Genomic DNA, 26,441 nt, shown 5'->3' on the forward strand with positions numbered 1-26,441 from the left:
GTCACTACAGCGATTCTTTACCTGATGCTTTTAGAAGCTGTAATTCTCTTTATTTTTAGTCGAATGCGGATTCTTCGTAGGTTAGCTTTTGTGTTAGTGCCCATCTATCTTTTGTGCCTTGTATTGAGGTGCCTATATATTCAGATGTTTTTGTTGGTAATAAAAGGTCAAAACCTTAGATTCTGAGTCCTCTATTCATTTACGATGTCCAATCGCGGTACATATGATTTGATAATTGTGTTTATTCCCCCTACGCTAATTGGCAAGTAAAAAGATCCTGGCGACCTGAAAGGGTTCTTGGAGATAAGTAGGTAGACAAGAATCCGGCCTTATCAGTTGGTAGCAGAGACGGATGGTTATTTCCGATAGCGAGGGAAGGTTTAGACTAGGATAAGTGATCCTTGAGGCCCATAAACGTTAAGTGATGGTGATCCATCAGAACGTGAACAGCAGACGACGACGGCTGATGGACATTGACGGCGAGTAGCAGTGTGGCAGAAAGCAGCAGTCCGAGGAGTGAGTATGAATAGGGTGAGATGTTGTCGATTGCGGTGTTGACTTGTTGTGTGATGTCTTGCGGAGTTGGTGTGAATGTTGAGTGATTGTGAGATCAGGCTGTGAGCGCGCGCAGCCCGGGAAAGTCTTAGGCTCGACGAGTAGCTTAAGCGATTGGGTGTAGAAGACACCCGCGGTAGATTTTGTTGACCACCCGAAGGGGATCGTGAGGCGCCATCGATCACCCGGACCGAGATAGGGAGAGCGATTGAGTGAGTGCATGTCAACCCGACGCTGGCCGTGGGTTGTGGTATGTGAATTTGAGTATTTCTAACCTATCAGAGGCGATTTGTCTGGCCGGACGGGGACAGACAGTTGCCAACCGAGGTCGACAACTTCGAGAGACTGTGGACGTACAGTCAGAGAAGTAACTTGTATGGGACAAGCGGTTATTTCAGCGTATGAATGGGACGAATGCAAGGGTAAGACGTGTGTTGTAAAGGAGGGGAGCTGCTGCGAGTAGAGAGAAAAGCGACGTCAAAGGGTGTCGTGCCGCGATAGGTCGGTTGGTGTGAGTCGCGTTGTCATTGGTGGATAGTTACCAGGAAGTAAACAGAAATTGTGTGCGTTCAGAATTTGGTCATTATGAAATGTTTTAAAGCTTTCCGAGAATTGTGTAGAGGTGACAAACATGTGGTCACTCGTGGGGGAGAAGAAGCCCCTCCCGAGGATACTCCGGCACATTACATGGCGAGAAATGTGGGGGTGCATACTATAATTTGGCTCGAAAATTGGCATAAAATGACCCAAGGTGAAGGAGAATTCGCTTTCCCCAGATATGGTTCATTCAGGCTAGAAGTGTTGTACCAGTTGAAGTCTGTGATGGCGGCTTTACGACCTTTGCCAAGGCCAACACAATTTGATGCACTGCATGCGTGGATTAGGACAAGAGATAGAAATCAGGAAAGGGTGAAAAAGTCGATCAAGGCGTTTCAGGATGCCAGATGGGATGCAGAAGAGAAAAGATGGAGAGTACAGGCAATAGAAGGACACAGACTGTATCCCTTATTGGTAAAGACGGATGGATCAAAAGAAAAGGCAGCAGATGAGGAGGATGACAGTGACACTGATGATAGCCTACTAGAGAGGTTATTATCTGAGACACCACCTCCATACAACCCAGATGCCCCGGAAGGGAATTCAGCTCAGATAGAAGAGACTAGGGGAGCACCAACCCAACCAGACGTGAGAGTAGAAGGAAAGATCTCGACAGGAGCCAAGGATACGAGGAATCAGCCTGTGGCTAGCATAAAGGTTGGGAGAGGTGTGAGGTTACCGGATGTGCTGAAAATACCGGTCACTATTGGACTTATTGTTTCAGTGTATGACCCAGATCAAGAGAAGGTAGGAAGCTCAGTGCAGTCAGAGGTAGGGGTGAGGAGCGTGGTCGAGAGAAGTGAGTCAGTGGGGGGAATGGAGCAGACTCCGAAGCCTGTAGAATGGAGTGCACCATTGCCAGCCACAGCAGACTCCTCTAGGGGACAGGGAGAGTCGAGGTCAGTGAGACCGAGGTCTTTGGTCGAGTCGAAATCAGACTTGTGAATGTGGACACCACCAGTGAGAAACCAGAGCCAGAGTGTGATAACAGCAGAGAGTGAACGAGGCACAATAATGAATCGTTCCGTTCCTATGAGTATGTCAGAAGAGAGTAGGTCACAGGAACGAGAATGTGAGTACAATGAAAAGGATGATGCAGGTTACCGAGAAGTACTGAAGGGAGCCCTGAGAGGGAGAATGTTAGATGTCGTAAGATTAAAGGCAGAGGTAGATGAGATAATAAGTGGAAATTTACCTCTTGAGAGAATGTTGATATACGAACAGGATGAACTACTTTTTGTAGCGAAGGATGTGACTCGCAAGGGACGAACCACGCATGAGAAGTTGTCAGATTTAGCCAAGAGATGTGAGGTGGATTTATCTAAAACTAAAGCATTGCAAGGAAGTCATAGGTTGCAGTACAGTGACCAGGAATTAGAAGAGAAAAGAGTCATGGGATTGAGAACCCATATCAAAGATCTAATCATAGCAATGCGTGCATGAATTATGCTTGATAAGTGGGAAGAAAGATGGTCCAAGAAGAAAAGCTCCAGGAGAGCAATAGGAGAGACGCCAACCCCGGGTGGAGGGACAACGGAGATAGGGAACTACCCTTTACGGGAAGTGCAGAATGGAGGATACGTGCATGTACCTTGGAGTAGGGGTGATTTAGGTGCCTTCACAAATGATTTCCCCCGCCTGAGGGAGAAGCCTGTGGAGTGGTAAAGCAAGTTGACCGCTTTGTCAAAATTTCGAAAGTATTGTGGATTGATCTGAACACCTTGTTTGACATTGTGTCCCGAGCGACTTGTGGTCGCAATGTAAAATTGCTGTTGAGTGGCCGACTTCGGAGCCTGACAGGGACCCGATTTCAAATGGTCAGTCGCCGATAGTGATGAAAAAGTTTGAACAGGTGATTACGTGGTTCAAGTCGAAAATATCACCTCAGAGACATCGATTGGGTGAAGATAGATAGGACAGTGCAAGAGCCTAAGGAGACCGTGCATGAGTTTAATGAGAGACTTTTGCAGACTTTTAAACAGTACAGTGGCCTAGATGTGTTGGATACCAAATACATGGCACAGTTTGTTTCTAAGTTTGTGTTGGGACTGAGGCCAGAGGTTAGTCTCATTATACAAAAGCATCTGATTTGTTGGCAGAACAAGCTCGTGGATGAGATTCTACGGTACACTAGATACTGTAGTGATGAGATAGAATCCAAGCACAGGAAGTTGAAAGATAATTTGCTGCTGGTGCAGATGCAAACAGCCCAGGGACAGCCTAATGGAGGAACATTGGGAAGGAGACAGGGAAATAATCAAGGAGGAATGCAGAATACTCAGGGTCAGGGAAGGCCGAAGGGAATAGACCCTAAGACAGGAATGGATGTGGCGACATTGAAAAAGACTACAGCATGTCATCTTTGTCACCAGATTGGACACTGGAGACACGAGTGTCCTTTGAACCCGTTGAACCAAATACAGCACGAAGGAGAGGAAGTCCAGGTTCCTGTGGCGGACACGGTCCCTACAGTGACTAGACCTCGGATGGTCAAGGGGGGGACAGGTGTTCCGCAGATGCAGGTTCCACAACCACCCAAGATACCGAATATACAGCAGGGAGCTCGGACATATTTGCAGATGCCTTTGTTTGAAGTGAGTGGGGAAGACGATTTAGACTCAGTGGCACGACCCTGCTTAAGGGGAGAAAATGACTGTGCACTTGGAGCAGTCCTAGAGGTAGATCAGAGGGGACCCTTTGTGGAAGCAGACATTGAAGGTCACCCTACGACCTTTTTAGTTGATACGGGTGCTACGCGATCGACTGTAAGATCTGCAGTGGTCCCGGACCTACCCCTTTCTGGACAATCGATCCAAGTCATTGGCATGGCAAATAAGAAATTGACTAGCCCGCTGACGGAGCCAATACCTATTAGGATAGTGAATTTCAGCGATCGACACCAGTTTGTGGTATGCGACTCTAGTCCAGTTTGCTTGCTAGGGAGAGATCTGTTGTGCAAGCTTAACTGCACTATCTACTGTACCCCGAAGGGAGTGGAAGTGCAGACGAGTGATGACGATGCGACCTTTAAGGTTGCGAACCAGCGTTTTTGTGTTGAAATGTACCCAGCACTGACGGTGGATGAACTTCCGCTTGACCTGAGGGATTCCGTGTCAATTGATGTATGGGATCTCAGTGGAGAGGAGATCGGACTAGTCAAGGGAGTAGACCCAGTGAAAATCCAGATTAAGCCAAATGTAGAGTACCCGAGGACGCCCCAGTATAAGTTATCACCTGAAACCATTGTAGGGATTAAACCTGTAATTGAGTCTATGATTAAGCAGGGAATTCTGAGGGAGATCATGGGTAGCCCATGCAATTCACCTATTATGGGACTACAGAAATCGAGTGGGAAATTCCGGATCGTACAAGATCTGCGAAAAATTAATGAGATAGTAGTTCCATGTTGTCCGGTGGTACCGAATCCCTCTGTCATCCTGTTCCAGATCCCATGTGAAGCTGAATGGTTCACAGTGGTTGACTTGTGTCAAGCCTTTTTCTCGATCCCTCTGGAGACAATTTCTTTTTGCTTTTCGGCTGGAAAACCGTGTGTTAACGTGGTGTCGTATCCCACAGGGATATACAGAGAGCCCGTCTATCTTCAATCAGATCTTTAAGAGAAGGTCTTGTGCTGCCACAGGACTCTGTCCTTGTGCAGTACATTGACGATCTGCTTGTGGCGTCAAAAACTTAAGACGCCTGCAGGATCGATACTGTAGCTCTGTTGAATTACGTAGCGGAGAATGGGCATAAGGTGTCTCCGAATAAGCTACAATACTGTCTCAGTGAAGTACAGTATTTGGGTCACCGGATTGAGAAGGGTAGAAGGAAGGTGTCACCAGATCGCATTGAGGCTATTCTGAAAATGCCTGTTCCAACTACCCAGAGGGCAGTTCGAATGTTTTTGGAAATGGTTGGTTACTGTCGCCAATGGATCCCAAACTTTTCCTTTGAAGCGAAGCCTTTACAGCCGCTGACGCGTAAGGATGTGAGTGATCCGGTACCATGGGATGAAGACTGTCTAAGGTCATTTTTGAGACTGAGAGAGGCCTTGTGTTGCGCTCCAGCTCTGGGGATGTCTGACTATAACAAGGCATTCGCACTATTGTTCTGTGAAAGGGAAGGTTGTGCATTGGCAGTTTTAACTCAGATTCATGGGAATGTCCGTAGACCAGTTGCCTACTCTTCAGCTACTTTAGATCCCGTAGCTTCTGCGTTGCCCGGATGTCTCAGATCCGTTGCTGCAACAGGTGTCAGTATCGAAAGATGTGAGAGCATTGTAATGGGTCATCCGCTTACTGTGCATGTACCACATTCTGTTGAACTGTTGATGACCAGGACTAAAACACAGCACCTCACAAACAATAGGTTGACGCGTTATGAACAAGTCATCCTTGCTACAGATAACGTGACATTGAAGAGGTGTTCTGTTTTAAATCCTGCCACACTGTTGCCTATCCCGAATGTAGACGATAAAGACTGTGAGGATCATGATTGTCTCGATGTGACTGAATTGTACACCAAAGCGAGACCTGACATTGTCGATGAACCGCTTCCAGAGTCAGATGAAATTTTCTTTGTGGACGGTTCATGTTTAAGAGACGGTGTAGGTCGATTGAAAGCAGCGTTTGCTGCATGTACCATCACAGGAGTGGTTAAAGCTGCTTGTTTAGAAGGAGTATACTCCGCACAGGTGGCTGAGCTTATAGCTTTGACTCGTGCCTGTTTGGCTGCTGACAAGATCCGTATAACGATTTATACGGATAGTCAGTATGGGTTTGGTGTCGTTCATGACTTCGGACAGCTATGGTCACAGAGAGGGTTTATGACATCTTCTGGTTCGCCCATCAGGAATGGGGATTATGTGAGGCAATTGTTGGAAGCATTGCAATGTCCAGATGAAATTGCAGTTGTAAAGTGTTCTGCACACACCAAGGGAAATGATTTTGTATTATTAGATAATAATTATGCAGATGAAGTTGCTAGATTTTGTGCGGAACAAGGGTGTGCCTTTACTGAAAGACATGTTGATGGAAGCCAAGAGAGATCCGATTTCAACGTGATGTTAGCCATGGCTGATACATGGGAAGAACTGAAACAGTTGCAGGACGAAGTTTCCAACAAAGAACGGGATAGTTGGGTGCGAGCTGGATGTGAGCAGGGAGATGTGGATGTGTGGGTTTCAAATGATGGAAGAGCTGTATTACCGGAATGCCTGTTGAACCCAATGGCGAGATTGATACATGGTGCTGTGCATCTTGGTAGAGATGTGATGGTGCGAGTGTTTCGCCAAACATGGTACAATCCAAAGTTTCGTGCAGTAGCCGAAGCTGTGTGCCAGAGATGTGTCACGTGCCAACAAATTAATGTAGGGAAGAGGACAGCTGTGACGTTGAGTCATATAGGGAGGTCAGGTGAGCTTTCAACAGAATGCAGTTAGATTTCATTGAGATGCCAAAGTGTAATGGGTTGAGGTACATATTAGTCGTAGTATGTGTCTTTTCTAGATGGGTGGAGGCTTACCCAACACGTAGATGTGACACACTCACAGTAGCCAAGTTACTACTGAGAGAGCTTATCCCGAGGTTCGGTTTTCCGACCTCTTTTGAATCAGACAGAGGAACGCATTTCCATAGTGAGATCATGAAATTGCTTTGTGCTGCCTTGAATGTAGACCAAAGGTTGCACTGCAGCTACCGACCAGAGGCTTCTGGGATTGTGGAACAAGTTAATGGGACATTGAAAGCCCGAATGGCCAAAGTGTGCTCTTCAACATCTTTGAAATGGCCGGACGCAATGCCCTTGGTTCTCATGAGTCTCCGTAGTGTGCCTGATAGGAGGACTGGATTGTCACCCCATGAGATCCTCATGGGGAGAGCGATGCGTTTGCCTGCGATACCTGCCACTGCTTTGATTAACATCACTGATGATTTGATTCTCGACTACTGTAAAGGCCTGGCTGACGTGGTCCGTTCTGTATCCCAGCAGGTGCAGGCAGCAGCTGTTCCAGCCGCAAGTGACCTGTGCCACGACTTGTGCCCAGGGGATTGGGTACTTGTGCGCAAACACGTGAGGAAGAGTTGCCTGGATGCTCGTTGGCATGGGCCGTACCAGATCATTCTGGTTATGAATACGGCAGTGAAGTGTGGGGGATTGCCGAACTGGGTGCATGCCTCCCATACCCGTAGAGTCCCAGCACCCTTGGAAGATACAGCCCCTCTCGTGAACGAAAACCCAGCTGAGGTGGCAGAGCCATCTGAGAGGGCAAGTCAAGCTGTAGGGGCAGCTGGTTGTGCACTAGACCGAGCTGAAAGGGGATGTGAGAGTAGCCCCGAATTAGACTCCGAACAAAGGAAGAGTTGCTGTGGGCGGAGTAGAGCCAAATTCTGCCGAAGAAGAAAGCAGTGCACAGGGTACCAGAAGGGAGAGCAGAAGTGCCACAGAAGCAGAAAAGGTTTGTCCCGTGAGTTAGAGACGGGTAAACTTGCGATTGGCACCGAGAAGAGATCTTGCCCCAGTTTCCGAAGCATCTGACTCGGAGCAGAGTGACGAAGAGCAAGCTCAAGGCGGCCTGAGAAGCTCAAGGAGAGCAAGAGTGCTGTGTCAAAAGTACGCCTCACCAGATTGGACATACGCTGTGACTGATGCCAGGTTTACTGAGTACGGGGAGGCTGAAATCGTTGACACTGGTCAGCAGTTCTCCGAATCTGAAGGTGGAAGTGTTGCTGAAGATTCCAGGACTGGAGATCGAGGGGATATTGACCATCAACATTCCGAGTCCACCGCTTCTGAGTAACGTCCGTGGACTGATCTTGGACACCCTAGTTTTCCCGACCTTTGCTGTCATACCAGCTCCCCAGGAGTTGAAAAACCTTAAAATTGAAATCTTGCAGGGGGTCCTAGAACTGTTGGGACCAGCTTTTATTCTGGACTGATGGTGAACTTTATTGTGTATAAGTCTGAAAAGAAGATAACCTAGACCCGAGTGGAAGAAGAATAAACTTAGGGACTTTCTGTTGAAGAAAACGAAAAGGGCTAGGGAAGTCTTTCTGGACGGTGTAAATAAGGAACTGAAAATTGCTAGGGGTTTCCCAGCTTCAAGAGGGCGATTGAACTGAGTTGACAAGAAACTCTGCATGAGAAAGAGACTTTTACCGATTGTCATTGAACTGAATTTTGAGCATCATATGAAAATGGCGGAAGCTGGAAATACTCACCGTACAGCAAAATTAGTGATAGGTACACTGCTAGGGGTAGTGATAGTTGCTATATTCGCGATAGTTGTAGCCTCATATGTATTGTCACACGAGCAGGAGGGGGAGGTTCAGGGGGCACCTACACCTACCACTTCCAGCCAAAAAGGGGTTACTATAGGAGCTCGAAGAGCTTTGACACTTGAAGAAAGCCGTATGTTTCACATAGATTTATCTAGAGGTGACTTCAAACTTAATGCTTATGCGAAGCTGTTGTATGAGTATGTTGACGCGATGGATGCGAAGGATTGCTATGTGTGTATGCAGCTGCCTGCTTCTGTGGATGAGGGTATTAGATATCATCACCTTCCACTAACATATGGGATTTCTTGCAGCTTATTGCTTAGCCTGTTTTATGAAAGGAAACAGTTTGAGTATTTCTTTTCCAATTATGATACAGTACTTCCTGAAGTTACGGCATTTAAGCATTTGAATAAGTATGATTATTATAAGTCAGAAGATAGACTTCGGACTTATTTCATACCGACTACAAGTTTAGATACAGCTTATGCGCATAGACATAATTTGACGTGTTTATTATCAGAAACTGAAAAGAAGTTTATTGGTCAAATTGAGGATAGGTATAGAAAACTAACCCAGAAACTAAATGCAGGAGGCAGTTCAGTAGATTGGACTGATGAGGAGAAATTACACAGATCAAAGGGAAGTTATGGACCTGTAGCATTAGATCAAGTACAGAGGGGAAATGTGTGTGTGGGACGTCCACAGACCGATAAGGACAAGGTCTCGGTGGGACATAGTACGTGTGACCATACCTTTACCATGGAAGATTCTGCTAAGAACTTTTTGCAAGGTCCGGTACAAGTGATTCCAACGGTGTATTTTGTATGCGGAAAGAATGCCTATGTGAGATTGCCTGCGAATTGGTATGGTACATGTTACTTGGCTATCATTTTTCAGAAGATTTACCACGCAGAAGATTTGAACTTGCTAGAGACCGGACGTCATTCTAAAGTGCGAAGAGCTGTGAGTGCAGGAGCAGTGATTGGTGATATCTTTGGAGCAATGATACCCAGTTTGGGCGTGGTTTTGAATGATGTGAAAATAAGAAGGTTGGCGACCGTGGTTGATGAATTGTCAATGAACACGGCAAGGTCATTGCTGTTGGTTGATGGAGAGATGTTATCGATAAGAACGATGGTTTTGCAAAATCGTCTTGCATTACACGTATTATTGGCAAAGGAGGGCGGAGTCTGTAAATTGTTGAAAGTTCAGGAATGCTGCACATATATTCCAGACAATAGCAAGGATCTGGAGAAATATATAGCCAACATCACCACGATTCATCCAGAGGTTGCAGATTTGACGGAAGAGAATGTGTGGGATAAGATTGGCAAGGGATTTGGTCGAATAGGGACTAGGTTTGCAGACTTGGGAAAAGGGTTCCTCGGATTTGTACTGAAGCCGTTGATCATTGTGGTGGTCTGCGTGATCTGTCTGTGGGGACTTATAAGAGCCTTTAAGTGGTACAGGGGAAATAGGATTGAGAGAACCCTCAGAGCAAATGAGAGACGAATGGCGAAAATGCATGATAGTCAATATCAGAATCTTAAAAGGATGGAGGGGTTCCGACAGGGCAGAATGGCTACCACCACTGTTTAGATTGGTTCTTTCTGGGACGGAAATGAGGTTGTGATGGTGTGATGAAAATTGTCATCAAAGGGGGGAACTGATAGAGCGCCACATGTACTAAGATTTGTAGGGGTGCATCATATTCACCGTTAGTCAGCACCTGCATATAATTAATGTATGTTTAGAAGTGTTATAGAAACGCATTTGTTGAAATCATATAACGTAGAAGTGTTAGAAACGTACTAATGCCTTGAGAGAAATTAACGCCATTAGTTATTGTGAAATGTATTTGTAATAAGTTTAATGAGTAGTTTTGTAGAATGTTATGGCATTAGGTAAATCGTATGCAATGTTAAGAGTTAAGAAATGTAGGCTACTTATGTTTAGTTATAAGATGATTATGTTGAATTAATGCATAGAATGTAATTGTAATGTGTTTAATTTTACAAGGCCTAAGTGCATATGTAGGGGAGAAGGCCTGTTCATTTCTTATATTAGTAAACATAGTGATCCACCCACAAGTAAATGTGTATGTATGAATCTCCCAAAAAGAAGTATATCACCCCACAGTGGTGGAGAGTACACACTAGTTGTTACACCAACGGAGCCGATCGGGGAGGTTATTCAGCAGGGCAGTGCACCCGGGAGTCATAGCCTATTAGGCACTCCAACCACCCGTTCAACAGGCTCATGACGCTTGTCATTTTGCAAACATCAAGTATATTGACTACACTTACCTATTAAGGCATTATATATCCTCAGGAAGTTATTTCTTCTTGTTACACACCTTTTTTTTCGTTTTCAATTATTTTATCACGTTATCACACGTCACAGTGAGTATAGGAAGGGATCCTTAAGGTCCTGAAGAAGAAGCCTGGGGAGCTTCGAAACATGTCGGCAGACATAGGAGGCACAGCTCATTGAGGCATGTACACCTCCTCCCCCCACCTTTTACTAATACCAGCTCAACGGTATATTAAATTTTTTTTATGACCAACGAGCCAGGTATTTTTTATCTCACTTTTCCATTCACCCCAGACCCTTCCTCTCACACCCTTACAGAACACATAGTTGTCTCATAACAACAGTGCTCCCACGCAAACGTAGGTCGTAGCACGCCCCGTCCCGTAGAGGGGTGGGAAGACCCCTATGATGAAGCATGACACCAAGGGCCCTTTTGGTGTGTGAGGGGTATTTTAACAACTAGTGTGTACTCTCCACCACTGTGGGGTGATATACTTCTTTTTGGGAGATTCTTACATACACATTTACTTGTGGGTGGATGACTATGTTTACTGATCTAAGCCTGGGAGGATGTATCCACCTTCACTACTCATCTTGAGTGGTACCTCTCTACTCCCCATTTTGTTCTTTTCCACATTTCTTATATTAGCTATATTTTAGGCTGACAGGGATTTCTTAGTAAGGCTTGAATTGTAGTGAAATGTAAAACTTCACGATGCGAAGCGCCTCTTTTTCCGTTCCCATGTTTCTGTTGCAGGTGTAAGGACATTTAGCTCGTTAGTTAGAATAAGTCTTTGTTGTAGGAGTTGAGATACGAGGAGCAGGCTGGAGAGAGTGAATTGGAATGTGAAATTGCAACTCCTAGTACGGATGGTGTCTGGGACACAAGGTCAAGCTAACGGACGATGGAAGATGGAAAGCTCTGGATGGAAATTTACAGAAGGAAGACCTGGCTGAAGAGTTGTGCCGAAGGGCGTGTTTGACGATTTTTGGGGTTTGTATTAGGGACAGTGCCCCGTGGGTGGAGCAGACGAGACTTAGGCGGGAAGCTAGAAGGAGCATCATAGATCGAGCTCTCACTGAGTGAAGACTTCTTAGGAAGTTTCACTCCTGACACCTCTATATGACTTTCTCAGTTGGAAGGGAATGTTAAGTAGGGATGCCACTCTAGAATAGAGTAGGGACAGAAATGCTTTGATTAATGAATTAGAAATTCGATGTCACTATAGCGATTCTTTACCTGATGCTTTTAGAAGCTGTAATTCTCTTTATTTTTAGTCGAATGCGGATTCTTCGTAGGTTAGCTTTTGTGTTAGTGACCATCTATCTTTTGTGCCTTGTATTGAGGTGCCTATATATTCAGATGTTTTTGTTGGTAATAAAAGGTCAAAACCTTAGATTCTGAGTCCTCTATTCATTTACGATGTCCAATCGCGGTACATATGATTTGATAATTGTGTTTATTCCCCCTACGCTATTTGGCAAGTAAAAAGATCCTGGCGACCTGAAAGGGTTCTTGGAGATAAGTAGGTAGACAAGAATCCGGCCTTATCAGAGGCAATGTGTGAAATATGTATGCAGCGCACAAACAATAATAAAGTGAAAACTCAACACAATAAAATAGAGAAAATTGTAATAAATGAAGTGACGCCAAAATGACAAAGCTCCATTGAGTAGACCGAAAGATATCAATTTTTTTAATTTTTAACAGAAATAGCACCAAAGGGCCCAACGCACCAATCGCGGTAATCTGGTCACACTGGACCGGGTCAAAGTCCAAAGTTTAGATCAAACGACATGGAGTGCAAGTAGGATTCAGGGACCAGATTTGTCCAGGTGGATAGTTTACCTTCTAACTTAGTCCAGTTTCATGAAAGAAGCCCAGTTGGCTGCAGTCGGGCTGCAGGCTGGATCCTGAGATGGGCTCATCGATGGTAGGATTGCTAAAGTCCCAGGCCTCAGTCGGAACTTTGTGTTGGTGGTGCGGTCTCGATCAGCATGAAAAGCTGCTCGACTTCACATTGACAGGAAACACAGGACGGTTGTTGTCAACACAAATATTTCTGGATAGCGAAGTCTGGGGTGTGAATCCGGGAAGGTCTTGTTGTCAGACATATGCAGTTCCCTCGTTGGCCTCTGTGGCGTCTGCTCATGTTCACAAGAAAAAGGGCACTATACCTTTTAGCTCGAAAAGTCCAGAGTCTCTCTATTTTTTCACCTAGAGCCAATTCATACAGGAACTTGGGCACACCTTTTAGGGGTTAGACTTCACACCAGAAGGGGCGATCATCACGATTCAGGCAGGTCCAGTTGGTACTGGTCAGCTAGGCAGTTGCAGCGAAAGGACTCTGGAAGCTTGTTGTGTCTTTGTAGTTCAAACAGGAGGTTAGCCAACTAACTCTTATAGTCGCTTCTTGGTTCCTGGGTTCAAGGCAAGCAGATCCAGTCTTCCTTCAGGCTGTAACCACTTCCCGGGCTCTTACGCCCTATCTCTCTCCTCAATATTGATATGAAGGTTTTGAGTGGAGTGTTGGCGGCCCGGCTCTTACCACATATGACCCAGCTGGTACATCCTGACCAGTCTGGGTTCATCCCAACCTGCAATACAACACATAATTTGTGCCGTCTGGCGCATTTATGGCATGCACCGGAACTTGAGGGCTCGGCCTGGGTGCTATGTCTCCTAGATATCCGTCAGGCCTTCGACACGGTTGAATGGGACTATGTGTGGTGGGTTCTGGCTCGGCTGAAACTTGGAGACTCGTATATGAGGTGGGTGAGGCTGCTCTATTCTGGTCCGACCGCCCGGGTTCGACTCCATAACCAGGTGTCCGATAAATTAGTGCTCCAGTGCGGTACGCGGCAGGGTTGTCCCCTGTCGCCACTCCTTTTTGCGTTAGTGATGGAGCCACTGGCGGCTGTCCTTCAACGACGAATGGAGTGCTGGGGGGGTCCGGGTGGGTGATACAACTCATGTTGTGTCAATGTATGCAGACGACATGATGGTCTACCTCACTCAACCTGACGTGGCGGTCCCGGAGCTTATCTGGGAACTTGCCCGATTTGTTCTGCTTTCTGGACTCTGTCTTAACTAGAGGCGATCCAAACTTTTCCCCATGGGTAACTTGAGAGGGGTGAGTCTAGACGATCTGCCGGAAGTGGGGATGGTTTGGGTTACTGACTCGGTCCGATACCTCGGGGTCCAGCTGGCGCATACCCATGATGTATACCACAACCTGAATGTGGGGCGGTGCACAGAGGGGATTAAAAATTCCTTCAGGTTCTGGAGAGATCTCCCGTTGTCACTGATGGGGCGGATTTCATTGATAAAAATAGTGGTTCTTCCACGTTGTCTGTATGTTTTGCAGAGCTCGCTTTATAATGTCCCGTGGGTGTACTTCACACAATTGGATCGCTTACTGGTGGACTTGCTGTGGGGATGTAAACGTAAACGAGTGAAGCTCCCTACCCTGCAGATAACTTGGGAGCAGGGAGGGTTAGAGGTCCCCAGATTGGCATATTATTATATTGCGACACATTTACAGCATGCGGTACACTGGCTGGATGATGGCGACAATTGGGAGAAACGGCTGTTGAGGGGGACCCATGGAGAGACCCCCTACCTCAACTCCTTATGTTGGGATCGAAGGTCCCAGTGCACCTTCCGTATATTATTAGACAGGTGGCTGCTATATGGGAATACACGATCCGCAACGTGGTGAAAAGAGCCCCTTACGCTCCAGAGGCCCCGCTATGGGCGGTTACACAATTTAGGAATGTCGGCCATCACTCGATGGACAACGGGAGGCTGTGATACGATGGAAGACTTGTACCTGAATCAGTGTTTTCTCACTAGAGAGGAGGCTGAGTCAGCGTTTAATTTAGGTCGCGGACAATACCTCCAATACGCTAAGATTTCCGCGGTAGCACGTGAGGTGTGGCCAACATTTCCTGATGAACCGCCCATATTTAATACCCTTCGGACTCTAGTCACGATGGTCGGGGACCGCCAATTGGTAACTCATATTTATAGGGCATTGAGGGACGACTTTGCGGTGGCTCTGTTGCCAATACAGGGCAAGTGGGATGAACTCCTTGAGACGCCTCTGACGGAGACTGAGTGGAAAAAGGTGCATATAGAGGTCAAAAAAATTAGCTCTAATGTGCGGTTCAAACTACTTCATTATAACATTGTTCACCAAACATACCTGACCCCATATACACTACACAAAATATACTCTGACAGGTCCTCTGAGTGCCCCAGGTGTGGATATGCTGATGCCAGGTTTCTGCATATGCTATGGGATTGCCCTATGGCGACCCGCTTTTGGGAGGTGTTATTGGATCATTTGAAATAAGTAACGGGGTGGTCAATTCAACGCACAAGTAGGCAGGTACTTCTGGGACTGATCTCTAGGCCCAAGGCCAAGAAACTTTCAAGACGATTTTTGCAGCTAGGTTTAGTGTTGGCAAAAAGGCGGGTGGCGATTCATTGGATGAGTGCGCAGCCACCCACACTAAAGAATTGGGCCCGGGACCTGGTTGAGTGGGCAACGGCGGAGGTAGTTCGTATGAGACGAGTCCGAAGAGACGACAAATTAGAAGATGACGTGAGTGTATGGCAGGGAATGATTTGGGAGGTCCCGCTTTGGGAGGAGGTCGTAGTCTCTCCCTCACGGAACACTGAGGGAACCCTGGGGGTGCAATCTGAGCGTGACGACAGGGTAGGTACATCGCTCGGGGTGGCTTAGGGGGCATATGGTGAAATTGAGTCATAGCACTGGTTCTGTACTGATTTTCCTGATATATAGGTGATGGGAGGGGTGTATCTAGTTGACCGGGGGTGGGGGGGGGGGGTGGAGGGAGGGAGTTCTTTGGTTATTTGCATGGGTGTTTGATGCTGTTCATTTAGATCCTATTATTTAGGGTGATGTACAGTATATGGCATCGGATAGTTGCTGTTTCTACAAAATGACACTGTATTGCATTGTCCTTGATTTGTATACTGAGAATTTTTGTTTTATGACTGTGGGAATTATGATTGTAACATGCTGTGCTGCTTTGTGCACGAACAAGTTAAAATAAAAATATATATTTTTTTAAATCCTTCAGGCTGTAGGCAGCAGGACTGTCCTTCTTCTGAGTCTTCGCATGTCCTGGAGTGTTCTCATTAGAGGTTCTGGGGGGCACCACCTTTACACCCCGTGCCTGCCTGTGTAAGGAGGAAACTTCCTTTGTCTAACCTTAAACTGGTTCTCATAGTTCTTCCCTTTTCCTGGGTTTGACTCCAGTCTGTCTAGTGTAGAGTGTAGAGTGTAGAGAGGCCCGGGTGGGATGCATTTGCCAGTGACAGGGCAGGCATCTTCTGAAGTCAAGAAGGGGCTGGGTACAGACCGCAGCCTTTCCTTTGAAGCTCCGGTAGGGCAGGGTACAACCCCAAAGGCCATCCTGCTTGGGAAAGAAACACCCATTCATCACACCGAAGGCCCTTTTGTTCCCTGTCTGGAAGGAATGCACATCACACTACAGGAGAGCTATTAGCAGTCATGTGACCCTGAGCACTTGTAGAATGGCACATTTGGTGTAGGTAGAAAAATGCCAACTTTCTAAAAGAGGTATTTTCAAAATAGTAATTTAAAATTCGCCTTTACCATGAAGGACGATTTTAAATCAAAATTTCAATGGGTGGAAGAAGTATTTCTCTAGCTGGTCCTAAACTGAAGTTATCACATATTAAATAAAAAAGGGTAACCCAGTGTTAATCTATGTGAGAGCTAGCCTTAAGTACACATGTCCTATCTACTACTTTTTAAATACCATTCACCCAGCCCTGTGAGCCTTTAGGGCCTTAGGGTGATTTGCAAGCTTTAAAAAGGAAGGTTCCGCTATGGCTAAAGGTATATTTTGCAGCTCAAAAAGTCAGTGGCAGGCAAGAGACATGTTTTCAGCGCTTCTGTAGTGGGTGGGACAACAAGTGCTGCATCCCGCTTTAGCATTTCATTTGCAGGTCCTGTGTACATGAAGTACCATTTAATAGGACCCAGGAGTAAATAAAGGTGCTAATTAGATGCATACCACTTTTGCCAGGTTTAGAAAAGACAGCACAAGTAGTTTACCACTGGTTGGCAGGAGTAAAGTGCACAGAGTCCTAATGCCAACAAAAACAGGATCAGCAAAAATAGGGTAGTGAAAGTCAAAAAGCTGAAGGAATACATCACAAAAGATGGTCATTTCCACAATTCGAGTCAGTTACTTAGTCAGTAGATCAAACACAGGATTTCTTTACAGTTAGATTATGTGTAATACTTCAGTAACGTTTTCTGTGTAACACTGGACTGCTCTTGCAGTCATCTGCACAGTCTGTACATTGAACGCTAGGAAACTCCTACAGTCAGTCACTCAGTTTATATCTGTAACGCCTGCAGTCAGACTGTGAGATACAGCACCCTACGTACCCATGATGTAGAGCATAATGCAGAACAGGGGGATCAGTGTGATGTAGTTGGTGGGTTCCATGGTGGTGCTGGTCAGACTGTCTCCAGTGTGGTTGGTGCTGTTCCCTGGAGGTAGTGATGTGAAGTGCACATACAAGCCCATGGTGAATGTTGAAGCCAACATAAGACCACCTGCAAGACAAAGAATGGAGAAGATATTGAAAAAGTGGACATCATTTAAGGAACATTTCTCGTGCATTTGCTATTACCTCTATTGCCGCTATAGGCACAGTTCGGCACACGTTCTATAGGCTGTGGCCTGTTTAGGTGTCCTCAACAACTTGGCAGTTATTACTGATCTGGTCAACGGACAGCAATATCTGTCTTCCCATATGCCGAGAAAGTTAAACAAGCATTTACAATGCAATAGGTCTCGCATTTGCAAGAGTTTAAGCTATTGGCATTGAAAATGACAATGTCTTTTATATGTTTTAAAAACCAAAACATAAATAAAAGGAATTGACATTTACAATGCCAATAGCTCAAACTCGCAAAATGCGAGACCTATTGCATTGAAAACGCTTGTTTTATCCGATACTGGGTCATGGCATGGGTAGACGATGCGTCGTAAATTATAATCAGTGACTGTCGGTGGCCGCCCTGCCTTTCTGTTATGCTGTTTTGTTATACCTTAAACAAAAACTAAAACAGATGAGTAAAAAAAAAAATCCTTGACATAGGTACTCCTTCGTTGTAATCAGTGGTCGAAGTCGGCGGGAACAGCAGGGCACGGCGTGCCCCTACTTCTTCAATTCCAGCGATTCCGTTCCCCTACTTTTTTATTTTGAAAATGCGTCCCGGGACGCAAGAAATCGGCATGGCCTATAAAGCTCGGCGTTCCTGTCGTTTGAGGATGGGCAGCAGAGAAGTAACAGGACCCTGTCTTTTTCTTCTTACCCAGAGAAGAAAAAATACAGTGTCCACTTCTGCTCTGCGCTTCAGCTGCCTTCCCCCCTCCCCCCAACTCTTTCCCTCTTCCCTCTCTTTTTGTCTAGCAGCTCTTCTCTTACAGAAAACCGAGATTTCAAGACGGGGTTCTCACTCTCTTTCCTCTCCTTTCTCTTATTTCCTCCCCTGTGAAATGGATTATAATTCCAAAGTGCAGCATCTGGAATAAAAGGTTAAAAATAGGAAAAATAACTAAGTAAAGTAAGACAGACTGGTAGCCAGAGGGGGGGGGGCTTAATCTTTAAGCAATAGGCAGAGTGGAGCTGCAGGGGCTCTTAGAAGGGGTGAAACAACCGTAAGGCCTCATTAACATGCAAATGGTCTTTAAAAGACCTGTGAAGTGCTCGGGTGCGGCTGTCTGTGTACCCTCTGTGTACCCGGGAAGCTGTCTCATCCCGGGCTGCCACACACGACGTGAGTCCAATGGGTGTTGCGCGCCTGCTGATAGCAAACTGACCAGATTGATTTTATTCACACCCAAACAAATTAGCGCCACTTTTACAGAGTTTGCCAGTGAAGCGCTATTTTTGTTTTCTTGTCTTTGTTTTCCCTGGGCTTGCAACTAGTGCACCAATCCTGGAGGTACTACAATGCGTGGATTGGAAAACAATATGTGTACTGCGGCTCTGCGTACAGGGATGTGGTCTTTTTACCATACTGCTTACATTTTGTAAGGATATAAGCAATGGGCATTGAAATGGGTCCATTCAGGGCCCTGTAGTCATGTCCTTAACTTTTCAGGCAGGAGCACTCACTGAATTCTGAATAGTGAGTGTAAACGCATTAAGATAACCATGTTGTTCCTGCTTACAATTCACATGGTTTGCTAAATTTTGCATTCCCTATGAGTGTTTGCTTTTTAGGTCTCGGGACCATCCGGTCGGCAGACCGGAAGTCCGGAGATTTAATGTTATTGAGAAGAGGGGCTTGCACCCGCCCCTCTTCTATCCTGTTCTCCATTGGCTGGCCTCTTAAATGCTGGCCAGCCACTGGAGAAGAGGTCCAGTCACTCCGTTGAAGGCCCGTCTTTTTCGGATCGGGGGGCGTGTTTTTTGCGTTCCGTTTCGTTAACTCCTAAAACACGCCCCCCAATCCGAAAATGCCGCTGCCTTTACTCCCGCTCCACATGCGCCTCAGATTCCTGACAACGTTCATTATTTTCAGTCATTGGCAGTTACAAACATCCGGTGTTCTTTATGCGCGGTAACTGTGGCATGATAATCTGTGCATCGTCGAGCAGGGAAAGGTCTGCGTAAGACTGCGCTGCAGCCGTCAGTATCACTAACCAGCTGTCGGAGGTTAGATTTGTTAAACTGCAATTAGTCATGTCATCCCATTCTTCCACCATGTCTGTGAATCAAACATGTGTTCACTGCGTCTACTAAACAACTGATACTAGTTTACTTTTACTTCACAAACGCATAGACGATGTGACACAAATTTCATCTAAGAGTGCGTCCACTACACAGGCTCAAAGAGGTGAGCGCGTGCTACGGCGGTCCGTGTGCAAAGCTCAGAATCGAGGTCCAGCAGGGCCGATTCCCCTATTCATCATTCCGTTCTAACAGTTGAAGAAAGGCGTAACACAGCAGATAGAAAATATCCGTAACTTAGAGTGTCATACTGTTATTGCTGCTAAAAAAAACCTTCAGATTGAGCAGTAGTTCGGTTTCACTGCTGAATTTTTAAAAGAAAAAGCCTTTTCACTGAGCACTCATTTCAGCCAGTGCACAGCATTAATAGTGCCACATTGTAGAAAATGAACCGGAAAGACATTCTGCCTATTAAAAATATCAGCTGATTTAAGGATAAAGTGTTTTCAGTCCCCAGCTTCCCCCCGCCCCCCTAAAAAAGAAATCGGTACCGGCAAATTCTCCATTTTGTGCGCAGTGGCCTTTCTACGGCCTGGAATGACACTCGCAGCATTTACGATCGGACACCTTTAATTTAAATTTTTTTTTTTTTTTTTTTTTTTTTAATCGGGTGGTACAGCTGAAACAAGGTCAGGTACATGCATCAGTTACCTGTGCCTCATACTTTCTTATTGTTTAAAATTTGAATTAAAGTCGCAGATGGTGGATTGAACAAACATTAGGAGCGCAACCCTTCCCTCACTGAGCCACCCCTGCCACCGAAGATGGAAAAAACAAACATTGCTGCCAGGGCGCCCCCTGCCTCACTGTCCTCACAGCCTCCGATCAGTGTCACCGAGAAGCATTAATTAGATGCAATTTATTCCCTTTTTGCTGCTTGGAATACCAGATAATCACAGGGTGTTAATTGAAGCCAGCCAGACACTTAGCTTTCTTAAACACCGCCAGCACTTTCTGCTGGGAGCATGTTGTGGGTTTTTTAAGACAGATAAATAACAGTTCAGACGGGGCTGCTACTCCTGTAGTACTCTTTTACATACTGTTAAATGCCTTTGTGAACTGTCCCCAAAACATCTAAAAAGGGAATAAAATGAGAATATTAAGGTAATAGGCATACTCAATCAGTTCAAATAGAAAGGAGTGGTGCCCTTTTTGCACTTCTACTAATAAAGAATTCGACGTTTGAGATCTGAGTCACAAAGAAATGTAAGAGTACATAAAATATTACTCCTTAAGTACTACTTTCCCTACTCCAAATGTTTTTGCAAATCATCCCCCGAACTCCCTTATAACGGTTGGGATCACTCGCTACGCTCGCTTGCCACATGCCACTCATCCCGAACTTTTATGCCTCACCACTTTCATATGTCATCAGCCGCCACTGTTCTACGCCCAGGCTTAACAGTTGTGACAAATGCATCATTGCTGGGTTGGGAATGGTGTGTCCTACAACTTGAGAAGATTGGTGAAACGTGTGAGAATCAAATCAACTGTCATCCAGATGCTGCAAAAAAAAACTTTTCATGTGATATTCCTGGTTGAATTTGAGCTTAAAATGAAAGCAAAGAAACTCTGGATATAATGGTCCCTGTCTCTGTAAGTGAGAGTGCTTCTCAGACCAGCTAGTAAGCTCAGGTCAAAGCCATAGGTCAACATGTTTCATGCATTAGGTGGTCATTGAGCGATCTGGTGGCATTTCGTCCGGCCCAACCATTTATACAAACGGGTAGATGTGACCTAATATTCTCTGCAGAGAGAGGAGCTCAATGACTCAAAGCCCCACACTGTGAATATCTGATGAGGTGCCGACTGACATCTTACCACCACTGGCGAGCACTGTTCTAATAAAGTGCTCGAATTGTGAAAACCCTCCTGCAATTCAGGGCAAATCGACCTACCCGATTGCGAGGATGCCAACACAGAGCACAATTTGTCAACTCTGGGCAGTGCCCACTATCTCCTATCCCCGTCCTTGCCTCAGAAGGTGTGGTGTCCATGCCATGAACATTACATGTGATTATGCTGACTTTGGTCATCCTGTTGTTACAACATAAGAGTGGGCCCCAGAGAGACCCATAAACCACATGGCGACAACCACAAATCTAGGCACCAGAGCCACATTTCTTGGAAAGGAATATGATAGCACACCATATGACTCTGCAAACTGCAACAATAGAACCTACAACACACAGGGCAACACTAGAACATGTAATCACCCCGACTGAAAATTACCTCTTCTGGACCCTTTCTCTGCTGTGCTAAGTATGTATGTAATATTGTGTCAAATGCAGTCAGATAACGTGTAGACTCGAGGAATGCCGTTATATGCCCCCACATTTTACACAGTCTCCATAACTTCTCAGCCATTAGGAGAAAAAAGTGACAGCTACCAGCAACCCAACACGTCTCAGCAGCTTCCTGATGTTTCAGACCTAACCATACAAAATCCTGAGACCAATGAGTAATCATCATGGCAAACCTAGAGAAAACCTCAACAGCTTCCTTAACTTTCCGTTCTTTTGCGAGGCAGAGAGTAACGACTACGGCATGAGTGTTCGCTGACCAATCGCCCCCACTATGGCCACCTCAGAAACCTTTCTGATAATCTGTCAATTTTTATTAGTCATTTATTTTTTAAATGCTTAATTTTTAGTGATAAATGCAAAGATCTAGAAACAACGGTGCCACTTCTGCTTTGGCTCCCAAGATCAATGTGTATGTGTCTAGATCCATGTGTGTGTGTGTGGTTCTGTACGTGTGTGCGTGTGGCTGTGTGTGTATGTGTATGCGGCTCTGTGTATGTATGTGTGGCTCTGTGTGTGTGTGTGTGTGGGAGGCTCTGTGTGTGTATGTGTGTGCCTCTGTGTGTGTGTTGCTCTGTGTGGGTGGCTTTTTAGTAGGTGGCTCTATGCGTGGGTGGCTCTGTCTGTGTGTGGGTGGCTCTATTTGTGTGGCTCTATTTGTGTGTGGTTTGCTCTATGTGAATAGCTCTGTGTAGGTGGCTCTGTGTGGGTGGCTCTGTGTTTGTGGGTGGCTTTGTGTGTGTGGCTCTGTGTGTGGGTGCAAATGCAATAGGTCTCGCATTTGAGATAGATTACGCTATTGACATTGTAAATAACAATGGCGTTTCTTTAAATGTTTTAAAAATAAAAACACACACAAAAAAAATGTCATGAGCAGTGCCAATAGCTCTAACTTTAACAATGCCGAGACCATTGCATTGTAAATGCTTGTTGCTGGATGTTGTCACTTTTTTTTTGTAGACTGCATATTGCTCTGCGTCATTTAACCTCTTCAGCGCTGCGCGGATTCCCGCGCAGTGCTGAAAGATCTGAGCGCGGGCGGGGCCATGACGGAACCGTCACAAGCACAGCCCAACCGGCGTGCATGACGGAACCGTTCCGTCATCGGCATCGAAGAGGTTAAATTGAGCCGCATCCAGGTGTTTATACCCGGCAGCAATTGGGTTGTAGTTGAAGGCAGTGTGAGTTTTTCTCAGTGGGGCAGTATGGTGTTCAGTGGGGGAGAGGATGTGGCACTATGGCCAGAGCTGCTGAATTTGGAACTGGGGAACCAGATTCAGCCTTAATAACCAGTCAACCAGACCACTCTCCTGAGAGAGCACAATCCCATGCTAGACCTTAGAAGGCTGCGCAAGACCTTAGAAGCCCTGGTGTCTTAGCACCAGCAGGTGGACCCTAGCAGTGGCAAGTGTGGGTTAACCTTCAAGGTTTGTCCACCACAATCCATATTGAAGTTCACCTCCAGTCTTGCAGACAGGCCTATGAAGCAGCACACCCTAGAGCGACAGTGACTCTGTCACTGAGGTCACAGGACACTTGAGAAGGGCCAGCTCTAGAGCAGTGCAACCGGTGTGACCGCACCGGGTGCTGACTTTGGGTGGAGGCATTATGTTTGCAAGTATATTAAGGTTTTAAAAGTGCTTGCTGCCTCCTTCCTGGCCTCCAGCAATTTTCGGCAACAATAAAAATGTCATGATGACTCTGGTGTTTAATGTTCTTCCTAGAGAGAGATCATTTTGTCTAGTGGAAGTTCTGATTCATGGAAAGGTAGCTCAGAGGGTTAATGTGCCTGCTGCAAAGAACATGTACCATACAGATTGTGAGAAGTTGGCCTGGTATATGCTGTCCACTAGTTATAGTGGGCACCTTGTACCAGTCCAAACAACCCTTATTGATGATAGGTTTAAAGACAACCTTTATTGAAAGCTATCCTAGTGGTAGCTATGGAGAGCAGCCTTCAGGCTAAGTCTTGAAGGAGTGTAAAGCAGCTTGGTTTACCAGATTATAACCTCTTGAATTACTAAATGAAAGGAGATCCACACAAGGTATATATAAAATATATGCATTTATTTCTAAACACTCACTACTAATCTCTTTATGAGATTAGAGTCCAAGATTCACAATAATACAGTTCTAAAACGACAGTAAATAGCACAATATGCAATGGGCCCTAGGGACGGACCAAACCATATATTAAGAAAGTGGTATAAGAACCACAACTTCACTAGACACAGTGCCTAAAGCACGTAGAATCGCTGGGACCCCAAGGAACCACCCAAGGTAGTGACACAGGAGACCCACAGGGGACGTGTGCAGTGTGAGAACACAGGCGCGAGCCCCGTACTATTTTATGGGAAAGTCACGGTTGGAATTTTAGAAGTTAAGGACACTTAGGAGAGGACTTTGAGATAACCCCTTTAGACTTAGGGGGTTCTAGGGCCAGCACCCACGGGAGCACCGGAGTACTTGAGTTACCTCACCCAGGGAAGCCGGGTGCATAGGTGTCAGATGGTGTCGGGGATCGTCGTTGATTTCAATGGCGATCTACTGCAAAGTGCTGCTGCCGGGAAGGAGAAAAGTGTCCAGTGTGATCCAAGCCTGGATCGAAGATCAGAAGAATCTGAAAGCAGAGGGTACGGAGTCTGGGTCACTTGCCAGTGACCAGGGGCACGGTAGACGAAACCCCACCGATGTTGGGTGATTTAAGTGCGAAGAGGCGAAGCTTGACTCTGCAGCCACGAGGACCAGGAGGAGTCGACGACAACCAGAAGCTGGATTTGAGCTGTCCCACAAAGGATGTCGAGTGCTGGGGTGTCGGTCCTGGTATTGAACACAACAAGCCTTGGCAACAGCAACCTACACAGGAAGAGAAAAGATGCTTTGGTGCGGACCAGCAAGGTCCTGGGGACTCCCCAAGCAATGGAGAGTCAGGACACGTCTGGAGCAATCAGGTAAGCCTAATTAGAGGTAAAGTTGCCTTCACAGGGACCCACCAGTCGACGGACTAGGGATCGCGAAGGGACCTCGAGAGAAAACACAAAGGGCCAGCTCATGGAACACTCGTGGAGTGTAGGCGGGCAATCTTCAGTGCAAATGCTGCTCGGGGTAAGGGCTATAAGTAATCCAAAGCTTAGCTGCAGGAGTTGTTGGAAAGCTGATGCTTCTGCAAAGTGATGTGGTGTCCAGGGGTTCGGTTTGCACGGTCGCCACGAGGGATACGGGCCTCAGACTTGCTGTGGGCACTGTTCGACCTCTAAGACCACGGAAACCCACCTCCTGTGTTGCAAAATTCTTTGGAGTCTGGCGGGAGCTTTGGAGCTGTCTTGGATCTGTCTTTGGTGCCTGCCTTGCAGGGGAGTAACTCCTTTACTCCAAGGGAGATTCTTTACTTATCTAGTTCAATGTAGATGTTTCAGGATTCAGTATCAGAGTAACTCCTTTACTCCAAGGGAGATTCTTTACTTATCTAGTTCAATGTAGAAGTTCCAGGATTCAGTATCAGAGTTTCGTCCAGGTGTAATCTGAGGTCCTGTAGCCAGGGGTTCCTTTCTTATACCCAAGGAAGGGGTGGGACAAACTCTAGGGACCCACCTATGGGAGGGTCAGGAAAGAGGGGTGGCTACACCCATTTCCTTTGTCCAGTTTCGCGCCAAAGCAGGGGCTAGTAGCCCCTGCAACCGGTTTGAGCTGGACTATGCACAGGGACACCAAATGTGCCCCAGTGCTGAACTTAAAAGCACTCTTGGAGTGCACCCACCCAGCCCCAATACACTAAAGCCTTTGTGGGAGGTGGTGACACCTCCCTGTGACAGGAAACCTATTGTCCAGGCCTCCCCTGCCGGAGTTTCATCCAGCAACAGGAGGGCATACTCGTGTCTGTGGCTGGCAGCATCCATTTTGTGATGCCAGGGCTCTGTTAGCTGGTACCGGGTATACCGGTGCTGTCATGTCTCTCCCTCTAGAAGGGTGGGATCATACTCCCACACCAGTCACCTCTGAGCATACCCTGCCAACTTATGGCGAACAAAGCAAAAACCAAAGGAAATGATGGACGGAGTGTTGAACATTGCAAGCACTCACCCCCAGTCAACTGATCTGGGTTTAATCCATCACCGTTCTTTAGCCCACTCTGCCACCCCAGTTCAGACATGGCCATATGCAAATCAGTCTGACCCTATGCCTCATGGGAACAGTCCAGCCCGAACTGCCAAGCCATGTCTTCCCTGGACCGGAAGCAAGCTTCCTTTGGTTTTGCTTTGTTCGCCATAAATTGGCAGGGTATGCTCAGACGTGAGTCCCTTGCTCACTTTGCCACTGGATTCAAGCAAGCCTGGCTGAAGACGGCTGAAATGCCAGAAACCGGTCCTAGGAAGCTTGTTTCCGGTCCAGGGAAGACATGGCTTGGCAGTTCGGGCTGGACTGTTCCCATGAGGCACAGGGTCAGACTGATTTGCATATGGCCATGTCTGAACTGGGGTGGCAGAGTGGGCTAAAGAACGGTGGTGGATTAAACCCAGATCAGTTGAATGGGGGTGAGTGCTTGCAATGTTCAACACTCCGTCCATCATTTCCTTTGGTTTT

At 46.3% G+C, this 26,441-nt stretch overlaps 1 protein-coding gene across 1 annotated transcript in view; it reads right to left on the bottom strand.

The window, feature by feature from the left end:
* Window positions 1–26,441, bottom strand: part of SLC2A6 (solute carrier family 2 member 6) — a 196,115-nt gene that overhangs the window by 30,310 nt on the left and 139,364 nt on the right. The window contains exon 8 of the mRNA XM_085613733.1: window positions 17,198–17,368. Within this exon, the coding sequence (XP_085469859.1) occupies window positions 17,198–17,368 (171 nt within the window). The remainder of the gene's footprint in view (window positions 1–17,197; window positions 17,369–26,441) is intronic.

Source organism: Triturus cristatus, chromosome 1_2, assembly GCF_964204655.1.
Source record: "Triturus cristatus chromosome 1_2, aTriCri1.1, whole genome shotgun sequence".
Lineage (NCBI taxonomy): Eukaryota > Metazoa > Chordata > Amphibia > Caudata > Salamandridae > Triturus > Triturus cristatus.